This window comes from Pseudopipra pipra, chromosome Z (genome assembly GCF_036250125.1).
Source record: "Pseudopipra pipra isolate bDixPip1 chromosome Z, bDixPip1.hap1, whole genome shotgun sequence".
NCBI classification, from domain to species: domain Eukaryota; kingdom Metazoa; phylum Chordata; class Aves; order Passeriformes; family Pipridae; genus Pseudopipra; species Pseudopipra pipra.
Window position 1 is genome coordinate 54,430,993 of NC_087581.1, and position 14,459 is coordinate 54,445,451.

Consider the following 14,459-nt stretch of genomic DNA (forward strand, 5'->3'; position numbering starts at 1 on the left):
CATCCAGCTATGAGCCTTCTCAATTCCTGTACAAGTTACAGTGTTCTTACAGAGTATCTTTTGTAATTTCAGAGGAATTAAAAAGAGACTCCAAAGTGGAGAGGCTTAAGTGTTTTCCTGCAATCATGAAAACTCCTTGGTCGGTATGCTGTCTGTCCAAACTATTGAAATTGTATATAGAGCTCTCAGAGCTTACCTGCACATGGAGATCACGAGCCTGTGCTAAATCTCCAAGTGCACACAGCAAGTCCTCTGAGCAGGAAGGGCCAAAGCGGGGGGTTATTACAGGTTGTACTCTTGGATACTGAAAATATTAAAAAGACAGGCTTTGTATTCTACACGCACGTGCGCACGCATGCATGTGTGTGTATATATATATGTATACATTTACGTGGCAATTACATTTTGTTTTCATTGCTTATTGCATACTGCATCCTCACCAACTCAAATTAAGCTGTATAGTTATTTCCTTACTTTTATTAGACATTTCATCACAGAAATAGAGAATCAAAGTGTGTGTGTGTGTGGGGGGGTGTTTAAAACAATTTTAATGAACTTTATTAAAGAATTTATTTTAATTAGAAGTCTCTCATTGAGTCACTGAGATTTTACCAGTCTTCAGGAGCACTGGATACTTTTTCATCCTTGCCAACAGTCCTATATGCATTACCAGAAATAAATCAGATGAATGACCAGACATTTTCTGAGTTCCCCTTCTGTGGCAATCAAAGACGTAATGATGCAAAACTGTAAGCTTCTGTAAAACCAAACCCATTTTCTTGTTTAATCTTTTCTACTCATAATAGCAACAAACTATCCCCATACTATCTAGATAGGAAGAATAGTGGTAGAATCAGATATGCTACACAGCAGGAAACAGGGGAGAAAACACCAAGAGCAGAGCTACAGAGGTTTACACCTTGCACATCTAAATTAAAATTTTTATAAAAAATAGACAACAGCATTACAATTCTGCTTTCAGTCACAGGAGAGACTTGTGCAGAAGTCAGCATATGATATTTTGGATTGCAGTTTCCTGTATCATCTCCCAGATATAAGATGCTCAGGACTTTGCAGATTAGCCAACTTACTCTGCTAATAGATATCATTTAGGGGTCAAACTCAAGGCATCTGCCCTCGAATATTTTGAGATACAATGTCAAAAAAGCCACTGAAAACTAAAGGCTGATAGGAAAATACCTCCACTTGTAATATTGGAGTGTAAACATCTATGTTTACCTCAGGAGTGTGAACCTGAATTTCTTTTGAAACACAGTGTAAGATATGTGTTGACTAAAATTACTAATTTTATAATGGATTACTAACCTGTACTGAAAAAACACCAATTTCTGCTGGTGAGAATTTCTTTAGTTAGTCTACTTATATACCGCAGACGATCAAGTGAATTCCCCCTTTCTTTAACAGAAAATTATCCTTTCCAGGAAGCCAGATATTTTAAAGTCAATAGAGAAACACACAGAACATTACTCTGCTTTGCTCTGACCACAGAAAACTGATTTTACACTGTTACAAGTCCATTTTTCAACAACATGGCTAGCAGAACATTTTTCAGACTGATGGCATCTCTCGTACAAAGAAAGAGGTTTATTTTATTGATTTTTCATTAAGACAACAGCTTTGGACAGCATGATTAATGATTTCATATATTCACAAAATGTCTTCTGAATACAGAAGTGGATGCAAAGGAGAACTCTACTTACTTTCTTTTCCAGCAGTTCTTTAACAAACCTGAAAAAAGGTAAAAATAAGGTTGCTATAAATCTGTGATCTATGTCATAAATTATGAAAAATATAGAAAATATATACTTGGATACCCTGTTAAACACTCCAGACATAGATCAATTTTTCACAAAAAAGCTGAACCAGATTTTCAGATGAAATAAAAACAGACAACACAATACAGTCAGAATAGTTACACCAAATTATGCTAGTTTTGGATTTGACCCCAAATATGCAGATTATTTTTTTCATTTGCAATAATTACCATTAGACAAGTGGTAATTATTCTGTGTTCTCCCTGAAAACCAAACACATGCTACATTAAATGAATTGAAAGCATAATTATAAGGTACAGATGCAACATTAGAGATAGAAAAACCAAACCATCTTAAATTTGTCTGTCCATGATTTTAAGCTGCAGTGTTAAATAAATTCTTTTAAAATCCAGTTTTTAAAAGATGCAGCAATATTTTATACCTCACTTACATTAGTTGCAAATGTCTTTGTTCACTTAAAGAACCTTGATTTTCTGGAAATTATTATATTAATGTTAGTGTACAGATTATCTACCTTATGGAAAATACAGATTTACTTACTCTGTTAAATAAAAGGAGTTACCTCAGATCTCTACAAGAAACCCCAAGCAGTCAATATGAATAATGCAGATGAGCAAATAAAACTTCCTCTGATTTTGGAGGGAGGAAGTTCTTTGAAAGCTCATTATGTTCAGTGTCTGTAATTTCCAAAAGCCAGATTGAGACGGTTTCTGGACAGGAACTCTGTGAATTTTTATGTCATAGTTTATATTCAGAAAACTTTGCGATTTTAATTACAATAAACATTGAATCAAATTTATCAAATATCTTCAGATGGAAAAGAAAATAATGCTGGAGGATAGATTCACAGCACTGGAGCTGGTGCTGGATCACCAGCGGGAGGTAAAATACCCTAGTTCAACTTCTGCAATGACCAAAGGAGTTTGAGCCCACCCTTGTCTACCTTGGAGAGCCAAAATGCAATGTGAATTCAATATCATCTGCCTGCCTCTCCCCTTACTGATTAACCTGATATAATAAAAGATTCACTTGAGCTGAAACTGTAACAGAAGTATAACGCTCAGATGATAAGCCAAAACTTCAGTATGGCTGTTTTTATTCTTTTTCACATTCTTTGACAGTGTGAACATTGTTTCAAAATTGAAATACCTTTACCAAGTATACCTTATACTTTGTTGGCTTATGTACTTCACTGTGAGAAAGGAAGCTCAGCTTCAAATCACTGTCTTCTGTAGCAGAAGAACAGACTTGAACATACATACTCCTCTTTCCAAGTGATTATAACTATTAGTAGCATATATTGTATTCTGGATTTCCATTTCCTACCTTTTCATTAAATCCCCTTTGACAGAAAATAGTACATTCAAATTTTTTCTTGAATTTAGATTTAATATATGAAGCACTTGGAATTGTATCTTATTTCCATGCATACAATATAAACAGTTCTGCTGGTAACTGCAAAGAACTAAAATAAGTGTAGTCCATTTTCTGAGAATGTGGCAGATCACATTTCCTTGGGAAAAAAAACCAAATAACAAAAACATCCACTAAAACATTGCCCTCTTAAAGAGAGAACTTTTTCATCTTTCTGCAATTGTATGGCTGTGATTCAGTAAGTACTCCAGATCCATGCTGAGAAGCACACATCCCTCTTCTCTAGTCAGTTCTGGACTACTTGTGGCACACTCTCACTCAAAGCTCAGAGTTGGAGGTACAAGATAGATATTTAAAAGAAAGCTACTTAGATCATTCTGAAGCTTTTAAAAATATCAGAACTGGGAGTTCTGCTGCTTTCAGGCCCATTCAGCAGGATTTGTGCTGTATTATGAAAACTGGGAATTTGTAAGAGGGAAAACAAATGTTAGTAGAGTGAAAATTATTAATACTACACATTTTAAAGATGTCTTTAAATATAAACACTGTTAGAAACTCCTGACCATTTTTGACTTTTCTGTCATGCCTCTAGCGTGATTTGCAAAAATAGCATAGCAACTTCACACAAGTGCCATAAGATGTTTATATTCCTCTTGGGTATTGATATTTGAAACCTTCATACAAGTAAACAAACAGTCCCATGAGAAGAGCTGTATGTCTGCTTCTGAGCAAGGGTGCAAAAGACACAAGAAACGTTAAGACAGCAGGATGCTGTACTCCAGTCTTGGGTCTCCTCTACAATGGGCATTGCCTTTGTTTGATTCTCCTTCATTCACTCAGCTGCCTATTAGAATAGTTTGACTGATGCTGTGATGGAGAAGAGAAGAACCACAGCATGTTTAAAATGGGGTATATGAAAGCTAACTTCCACAAGGAAGGAAATAGCTCAGATGATAATGGTGGCAAAGGAAGTGGCTGCCACCCTACCATCCCATGTCAGGTCACATCACTCTACACACATCTGTGAAGGGAAAAGAGGAGGCAGAAACCACATATATTCTCTCAAACCCTTAAAGGCTTCTCCCTTTCTTTGCAAAAGCCAGAGAGATGCTACTCAGGCTGTGCAGCAACTGGGTATGCAGAAATTGCCAGAACTGTAGGGGACAATACTGCTGGAAGAAAAAAACCTGTTCCTAATAAATTCACACCTGTAAGTTCTTAGTCAGATTCACATTCACTATTCATATGTATGAAAAATTTTATTTTAAAAGGTTAGGCCATCAATTTAATCATTTTACCTTTCTGTCTCTTGGACAGAGTCAGCAGTAATCTCTTTGTACTGTGGCACACTGTCATTCATATCCATGCAGACTTTTCCAACAAATGCTCGTTGACCAAATTTATCTGTTGGGATGCATTAGAATACAAATCTCAGAATCACTGGTTCTCAAAAACCACTATCAACGCTTATACCGAAATATGAAAGTCCACCCCACCTAGTTTAATTTATGACGAACAGAATTCATGCTCTTGTCTTATCTCTAAGTTGGGACTATACATGTGACTTTTAAGGATAAAAAAGAAAAAGGAAAAAAGCAAACAAACTATATTTAAATAGGAGTTCTCTTCTTGCACATTAGTACCCAACTCTATAATTGTTATTACTGAAGACTAGATTACTGTAGTTTAACTACAACCAGAATTCATAATGGTACTATATGAAGAATGGCTGTGAAATAGAGGATGAGAAACACAAGCACCAAAGCACAGTAGCTGTAGTAGATGACTACCCTGAGATGAGAAAAAGCACAAAGATCTCAGCAAACCATCTCTCCTTAAAAGAAAGGAATGAGGTTGTTAACATGCCTCCCACACACAGTTAGAGGGAGAAAATTTTCGGAGCTATTCTAGCATCTTTCTTAAGATTTATCCATGCTAGATGAATAAATCAGAATTCATGTGCAAGACATGCATATAATATTCAATTCTAAGCTGTCAAATGTGTTTCTAAATTAAATTTCTTTGTCCACTTTTACTGTTTGAGTTGCTGAATGCAATGGCTTCCAAATTTTCCTACCAAATCAGAAGGACTAGGTAATTTTTGAATAAAATTTATTACATTTACACTTATTACATTTTTTTGCTTTGGGAGCTGTCTGAGCCTTGAGAAATCCTGCAAGAACCACAACATTTTCAAACAGGAGACATTTGCTACTGTGAACAGAAGGGAAAGATCCTGATGCAGCTTTCATTTTTCTAAATTCAGAGGGTGTGTGAAGATTTTTTACATTGATTATCCGCTACAACTTGGGAGTATTAGGACATTAATGTGCCGACATTTAGCCTTTTAAATCTCAAATAACAATAGGCTAGAAAGAGTAGAGAGCTGCAGCTGGAGAACAACTCCAGCAGACCTAATTCAAGCTCAGTCAGCAGCTGATTCAGGAGTGAACAGACAAGCAGAAACAACAGCAGGACAGAGGCAGTGAAGTGAATAAGTGTAATCAAGGTGGGTTTTGGGGACAGAGGTACAACAAATTAAAAACAAATTAGAGACAGCCAGACCCCTAGCAAGTCTGAAACTCCTAAACTCTTCTTCCTTCAACTAATATGATACATGTGGCATCCTTCAAAACTCACTGTTAGTCTTACCTATAATTTCAGCAAGAAGAAGAGAAGTATCCGTGTGAATTGTTGCAAAGTAGCAAGCTGTAGTCGTGCCATTCTTTAGAGTTCGTCTCTATAAAAAGAAATCAGTTTCAGCTGTCTGAAAAAAAAAAACAGTAAAGCTGCCAAAAAGCAGAACAGGCAGACTCATTTCAAATTGTGAGGACATTTAGTTATTGTGAAATTGTGCAGTGAAGTGGGAAGGTAAAATATAGATTTTTAATTTCATAATAGCTCTTTTAAGTCTGTGTGTTAATAAATACAAAAAGTCCTCACAGAATTTTTGCAATGACTAAGCCCATAGAAACCACTCTATATTTCTTCCGTCAAACAGGAAATACTCCAACTTATATTTAGATATACAAACAACTAGTCATTTTTGTTATTTCCTGGTTTTGAAAAGCTCTCCAATTTTCACAGTGAAGCACTGTTTATCTGGTGTTAACAAATCAAGGCTTTTGGGAAAAGCAGTGGTTTTCTTTTGGCCATCTGATGTGGCTGGAAAAACTAATCAAGAATTTCTGTATCGAAACCATTTCCTATTGCCAAATACAAAGTAACAAACTTAAAAGTAAAAGTAAACTAAGCACAACTGCTCAGACAATAAATCTAATTATTTAATTATACCATTTGAAAGGAGATGGTGGTTGACACCTGTTCATATTACCTTTGGAGAGCATAACAGCAAATGAAGTGCAATTTTAGTTACATTAATTCATGATGAAATTTATAGCTTCCACTGATCTTGGGACTGATGAGTACTCATTCAACATAAGGGTTTAAATTACATATTTGGATTCTTGCTACCAAGTAATTTAAGAATTTTCTTCTATTTTTTTTAGTGAGATAGAAGGTGAGACATCCAACACAATACTGAGAACGGCTAGAGCTAATTATCTGACAAACACGAAGCCAAGCTGTCTTTTCTTTACAATATTCAAATGAAAGTCTTTAAGGGTTCCCAAAATGAGTCTCAAAAATAACAATGTCATTATTGAGATAAACTACTTTTGTTGTTTTAGCCTTTAAAATCCAGAATTCCCTACTTCTGGAATTCTAACAACATTGTTAAATTAAATCCAAAACCATTCTGTTTCCAAATTATCAGCACAAAGAATTGACTTTCCTAAAATTGAAGGGACCAGAGAAGGTTCCAGCTGAAAGCTGGCAAATTTCACCTAAATTATTTCTTTTGCTGAGTATAGAAAGTGTTTACTGGAAATATGATTTTGGGTTGAAAAAAATTCACTGTGTTTTCATTACAACTCCAAAACTACAATGATACATATGAAAAAATATCTGCTCCCTGTAAGTTTATTCCTGTTTCTAACAGCTGAAGGTTATTGTCAGCCTCAATGAATACTGCAAAGTGACTGGTATTCTGTAGCTTTTGTGGGTGAAGGCATTTTCCTGACCTTGTCCTTTTCGATACACATGGGGAGAGCCTTACCATTGTGTTGAAGCTCCTACAATTAACTTGCATCTCTCACTGGCAGTCTCTTTCCAGATGATACTGTTAAACACCCTGCACAGTGAGTACTTTGAGGTCACTGAATGTGAACTGTAACAGAGTGTTGAGGCACAAGCTGGGAGATGAAATCACCTATATGCTTTAAGCAGCTGAACGCATGGTGTCTGTCACTAGAACTTATGACCAAGCTGCTCCTACATGTTTTTATTATGGCAGATGGCAGAAAGTAATTTCTTTTAAAATTTGTGTGGCAAGGACAATATAACTAATTATTTCAGATTTGTTATATTACTATTTTGACAAAATATGTTGTCATAGTAATAGAAAACTGGAAAGCAAATTATGCTGGCCAATTAATTTAATATATTGAAGATATTTCAGTCCACATATTACAGGATAAATTTCAGTCATAGGACAAAACTATTACTTTGCAATGTGACCTAGCTGCTTATTGTCCAGTAGACCTTAAAGCCTTCATATTGTTCAGAACCCATCTAGCTCTAACAAGGTCTCTCTTTGTGCCACAATACCATTGACTGACTCCATCTAAAGCCTCTGCAGCTAAATGCCCCTGCATTCCTGCTGAGAGGACCTCAGCAGTAGATATGTCTTCCTTAACTACTCTAAGACACCTCTGATTTGTTGCCTTTTCTCTTTGACGTAGTCTTTGCAGAAGATAATTTCATAATAAAGGATTTTTATGCAGAAAAGGAAATATCTCTTGAATTTTTTTTTTTTTACTAAGTTTGGTTATTTCTGCATTGAAGTTGTCTGCACCTTCTGGCTATACTAACTCTGAGAGTAGTCATAAGTGTTGGTCATTGTACTGAGAAAGGATGATAAACAGGTTCATCATTAGCCTTGTGATTAAATGAACTTTCTTGTCAACAGAACAAGACTGGAGCTAGTAAGGGTCGGCAATTAGAACAGGGGCCATCTGTTGGTTTTTTCTGGTTTCCACGACATTAAACATGCTCTACTCTTTCTGCTGACCTTCTGAAAACATATCTATATTTCACAAACATGAACGTCGTCAAGTAGGTAAATGTTGTTTGCAGGACTTACAACAACTCTGGTGTATGCTTCTTCTGCAAAACCACTGTCTTGGTATTTGGCTTCTGTTGGGAACGTGTAGGTAGTCAACCACTGCAAAAGAGGCAGGTCTACTCTTGTACCAGTAAATAAATACTGAGGGGCGTGAATGTGTGTATCAACCAATCCTGGCATGAAGAATTCACTAGGGAAGGAAAATAAAGTTATAATAGTCCAAAATGTCTCAAAATGTTCCACGGTAAGTAGCTTTGTTTTAAACAAATCCACCACAGCAAAATCCACCAGAGTAAATGGCAAGTACAGATTACCCTGCCTCTTTCAGCATCAGCCTATCAACTCATACTGTAACTCTACCCATATCCCTTTTTCAGTATGAAGTAGTTGAATAATAACATTTACACAGAAACACATATATAAACAGCTATTTGTGAGAAAAACAATATAAGAGCATGATGAATCCAATTATCTCTAATATTGATCCAGTTTAAATATCAACAAATGCAAACTGACTTCACAGTAATTAAAATTACTCCACTGTAAAATCCACCTGAAATGGAGATGATTTGGTCACAGTCCTGCTTTCTAGTATGGATATATTTAGAATGCCTCTGACTTCCTGACCATTGTATTTACAAAAATATCCCAGTTTTACTCTCTCTATCTCTCTATCCTCCCTCTCTCTATATATATATATACATATAAAACTAATGAATTTTCAGGTTTAATGGAAGAACAGCCACTGTGTCTACAAATGCAGACATGGACATCAGTTAAAAAAATCTCTCCTCAGTATCTTGACAGGAAAGGTATATTTATAATGGAACTGTAAAACTATTTGTTGTCATGTAATGTTCAGGGATGAATATATTCATACAGGGATGAATATATCAACATTACTAGGAAGTTGCTATAATTGTTTTGGTTTGGCCTGAAACTCCATACTGTAAATTTCTCTCATGTCTCTCCCCTTCTCCCTGACTATTGAATGAACAGTGATTTCATCTCTTTGTAGTTCCCCTTCTTTCTGTTTTTCCTCTATTCTATAAATACCGAAAGATCTTCCTCAACCTAATCCATATTCTCAGCACCTTCCACTTTCCTCAGGCTATTTCAAGTTAAGAAAACATCTGATGACTCATATATACTATATGACTAGCCTTTCAACAAAGCATACAGATTTTTTAACAACTGATTACTAAAAGGATGCTGCAGCTAAGCCACAAGACATTTACAGTGCTGCTACAGACAAAGCATAGTCATCATGGCTGGGCTTCGCGAACAAAGATTTGGGAAAGGCTCTATCCACATTTGTTACAGGCACGCTGGTGGCTTATGAGGCCAATACGAGATAGACATATCCAATTGCAAAAGGCACAGCAGAAAGACTCCTTAGGTGGTATATTCTGCAAGACACGATTCTTTCTGCGTTGTCTTTTCTCCTCGAGAGTCATCCTGTGTGCTTTCTCAAAGGAGACAGCTGCGTTATAGATGGTGTGTCTCCAGGCGTCCCGATTGGAGGCCAGAGTAGACCAGTTATGTTGATCAATACAGCCAAGGCTGAGATGTTGTTTCAGGGAGTCCTTGTATCTTTTCTTCGGGGCTCCTCTCTTGCAGCAGCCGGTGGCAAGTTCACCATAAAGCAAGATCTTAGGGAGGTGGTGGTCCTTCATCCTGGAGATGTGCCCTGCCCAACGCAGCTGTGTTCTCATCAACATGGCCTCTATACTTGTGACTGCTGCTTGTTCAAGAACAGATGTATTGGTCACATAATCTGATCAGTGGATGTTTAGGATTGTACGGAGGCAGCGTTGATGGAACCGTTCTAGGAGACGCAGGTGGTGGCGGTAGATGACCCATGATTCAGAACCATACAAGAGAGTAGACAGCACAATGGCTCTGTAAACACTGATCTTAATACTTTTCTTCAAGTGTTTGTTACGCCATACTCTTTTGTGGGGTTTTCCAAAAGCTCTATATGCCTTTGTTAACCTGTTGTCTATCTCCCCGTCAATCTTACCATCTGAGGAGATGATGCTACCTAGGTAATTAAACTGCTGGACTGATTTGAGCTCTGATTCGCCAATGGTGATGTGGGGATGATGGGGGACTTCCTGAGGTGCAGGTTGATGGAGAACTTCTGTCTTCTTTAAGCTGACTTCCAGCTCAAAGAGCTCAGCAGCATCTGCAAAGCAGGATGTTAAACGCTGCAGAGCTATTCTGTGTGGGCGACAAGGGCGGCGTCATCAGCATAAAGCAGCTCCCGGACAAGATGATTTAAGGTCCTGGTGTGAGCCTTCAGTCGCCTGAGATTGAATAGACTTACATCAGTACTACATTGAATGTAGATACCATCCTGATCTTCGAGGTCTGCCGTGGCCCTTTGGAGCATCATGCTAAAAAAGATTGTGAATAGGGTAGGAGCGAGAACGCAGCCTTGTTTCACACCATTCTTAATTAAAAAGGAGACAAAGCATAGTAAGCGCACCCAAAACTATTTCACTTCACCAGAAAGCTAGGAGACTTCACTGGCTGAAGTACTCTAGGTACAGTACAGTGAGAAATCCAAGGCTCTGTGTTTAGAAGGTTTAAATCTTCTAATTGTATTAACTTTTACTATGAAGTGTGTCAAAGTCCAAGGCAATGAGTTTTATATCTGCAACGTCGGTGTTACCTACATTTACTAAGTCTAGAGTTCCACTTTAGTTAAACACAGCTCACTACTAACAGAATGGATATAAAATGTAATCTCAAGAAAAAACAGCATTTACATCTGTGACTACAGAAGTGGTTATGTGTGAAAATTAAATACGGCATTTGGTTCTGCGCAGTGTACATCAGCCAGCAAAAGTCAGCCATGTCTGCAGTCCCAAACTAAGGAATGCAAAAAGCACATGGACTGTCCACCCTCTGAGTCCCACCTGGGACACAGGCAGCTTTGAGTAAAGAGCTCTCATGGAGCTGAAACGAAGTTTTGCCCATTGAATTGGATTTTATGTGTTCCCTGTGAAATTGTATTCACAGAGACTCACTCTACTTCCTTCAAAGAATAAACTGCATTTGCTGAAATTAATCTAAACAGAACACATACTGTTTACTCAGTTGTCTTATGTCAGATGCTTTGAAACCCCACTTCTCAGACAGTTGCTCTTGCTGATCACTTTGTTCCAAAAACACAATCTGAAAGAAAGAAAACACAGTTAGGTACTTTAAGCCTGTATCCCACATCAGCTTCATGTAAAGGCAAAACAAGTTATATCTTAAAGCAGATTTTACGCACTTACTACAAAGGTGATAGGTTTGCATTGAAATACTTGTTCTTCCTGACTATCAAGCATGATTTTGAAATTCCTTTTCACAATCCAGTGAATAACCGCACCCATCTTGTAACTTGAAATAAAACAATTAATTCACTTTCAGGTAATACCCAGGCACATCTGCAGAGATTTCAGTGTCCACCGGCATTCCTGCACTGTAACGTCACGCCAGCAGTAGTCACTTGGTGTGGAGGTGTGCAACAGCCTTATGGGAATACAATTATAGTATTCACAACCAAAGGGGGCAAATAATTTGCTTTGCCTAGCAGTAATTGACATAAAGCTAAGTATTTTCTAATTTTCTGTTTGCGTCATTAATGTTAGGGTTCTTTTTATTTCTTCAGTGCCTAGCATGACAAAAGAAATTGAGGGGGAAAATGCAGATAACATTTTCATTTTACAGAACAGGCTAAAAGGAGGCTAAGATCTTCATTTATTTCAAAACAAAACCCTACAATCTGGAATCAAACTAAAACCCATTTGACTCCTGGAGAACACTGACTGTACTGATGATCGTCACTGTTGCCAAGTCATAATTTTAGAACATTTTCTATTTCTTTTTAAATTCCATGGTATTTTAATCTACACATGACTCTTGGCAACTGAATTCTCAACTCTTTGATTTTCTAGTCTATCAATAATAGGCATGACAACTCTCCAAGAAACAAAGGTTGTGGAGCCTAGGCACTGCACTACAGTCTCCATGTGGGATCCAGGTTTCCTCAACACTCGACAGAGTAGAGAACCCTGACACCTCCCTTGGCCAAAGACTGCCTAAACTGGGCTTTTAAGAATTCTTGCTATCGTGATTTGACCCTGGTCAGATGCCAGGGGCCTATTAAAACCACTCCACTACCCTCCCTCCTCCCCTCTGCATCAGTGCAGAGGAGAGAGGAAGAAAAAAACAGCAAAGGAATTTCATGAGTAGAGATAAGGATTGAGAGAAGGCAGTATAACAGGCAAAACAAACTCAGAGTGAGGATAAAACTTATTACTAACAGAATAAGAGCTAAAGAGTGAGAAATAAAACAGTCTTAAACACACTTTCCAACTACCTCTCCTTCCTTCCATCTCTCCATCCATCCCCCTGCATCTGTGCAGAAAGAGAAGTCTACCCATAGTGCAACAGTTCTTCCAAGTCTGCTGCACCTGTGGGTCACCCTTCCATGGGCTGCAGGGAGCAACCTGCTCCACCATGGTCTTCACCACGGACTACAGGGGGGCTAAAGCTCCGAGTCCTTTCCCTGTCCCATGGGGTCCTTCCCACGGGAGACAGTCCTTGATGAATCTCTCCAGTGGGAGCCCATCCATCCCTCCGGCAACAGTTTCAACCTGTTGCCCCGTGGACGACTTCCCCAAGCAGGTGCAGTTCTTCATGGGTTGAGCTGTAGCGATGTGGTCTCCCACGGGGATCACAAGTCCTACCCGGAAAAACTGCTCCACTGTGGGCTTCCCCCTCCGCGAGCCACAGGTCTTCAGCAGGACTTTGATCCATTTTGGGCCTCCCACAGGGGGTCAGAGCCTCCTTCATGTATCTTCCTGCTCCAGCATGGACTCCTCCATAGGCTGCAGGAGGGTTTCTGCACTCCAGTGGTTCTTTATGGGAAGGTCCCCCCCCTCCCCTCCCTCCCTCCAGCTGCACTGGCCTTGGTGACTGCTTGTTCTCCCGGATTGGAATTTCTTCTGCGCAACAACCTTCTCTTCCCCTGTTCTTAAATATTTTATCACAGAAGTGCATCTCATTGGCTCAGCCTTGGGCAGCAGCAGGAAATCCCTTCTGGAACTGACTACCATAGGCTTTTCATAGGACAGTGAAAGCTTCTAGTAGCTTCTAACAGAAGCCACCCTATAGCCCCTCCCTGCTACTAAAACCCAGCTACAGGTTAAACCCATGACACTTACCTAACCACAGCTTCTGCCAGAAACCAATTCATGGTCTTCTAACTCCCTTGGTATAAGAGCTCATTCCTCTAAATTCAAGGGAATATCTTACTGCTACCAGTATCCTTCTGCTCCTGAGAAGGTGTCCATGCTGAGGGCCTGTATCACCCTTATAATAGGAGTTTCTAAGGCAGCAGTTAAAAAAATTTTCTAATTTTTCCATAGAGGAAAATAAGCAAAGGCAGATAAACAAGAAGTTTTTAGCTGACTAGTCTTTTAAACAAACATATGGCTTATATGCTGAAGATCAGATGTTTTACATTTTTATTTAGAAAAACATATTAAAATCACACCTTATAAATAAATACCACACTAGCAAAAATTGCAAGATTATAGTACTCCATTAATAATTCACTTGAAGCAGTATCTCTCCCCTTACAAAGAGGAATACAGCCAACTTAATGAACTGTATAGCTGTAGAATGCTTGGAATAAAGACCTACTGAAATTACTGATGGGCAAAAACGAAAATGTCATTCAGATACTGAAATCAAAATGGATGCAGAATGAGTGAGGTTAGATCTGCTGGGGGAAGAAGGGGAAAGAAGGAGAAAAAAAAAGATAGAGAGAAACATGAAACACCAGATGACAAATTCTGGAAATAGGCGTTGCCATGGAAAAGCAGTGGCTGTTATGTACTCTTAGGGTGCAGATAAATAAAATACTTACATCATGAAAAAAATTAAGAAAATATGATCACAAGAAATCAATTCTAAACCTGACAACTTGTCCATTATGGTCAAATGAGACTATGGGTATATCAGCAAGACATCTATACTCCCTTCAAACAAACTTGTTAATGGAACTCCTTACTCAAGATGTTCCCCATTGCTTTACGATGAAT

The 14,459-nt window shown here is 38.2% G+C and overlaps 1 protein-coding gene across 2 annotated transcripts in view; it reads right to left on the minus strand.

The window, feature by feature from the left end:
• Positions 1-14,459, minus strand: part of GDA (guanine deaminase) — a 33,169-nt gene that overhangs the window by 15,239 nt on the left and 3,471 nt on the right. Inside the window, exons 2-7 of one of the 2 annotated variants that reach the window (XM_064643206.1) lie at positions 11,450-11,538; positions 8,374-8,545; positions 5,823-5,910; positions 4,469-4,574; positions 1,722-1,749; positions 197-304 (exon numbers count right to left, since the gene is read on the minus strand). In XM_064643206.1, coding sequence (XP_064499276.1) covers positions 197-304; positions 1,722-1,749; positions 4,469-4,574; positions 5,823-5,910; positions 8,374-8,545; positions 11,450-11,538 — 591 coding nt within the window. The remainder of the gene's footprint in view (positions 1-196; positions 305-1,721; positions 1,750-4,468; positions 4,575-5,822; positions 5,911-8,373; positions 8,546-11,449; positions 11,539-14,459) is intronic. The other variant, XM_064643207.1, reaches the window with a different exon arrangement.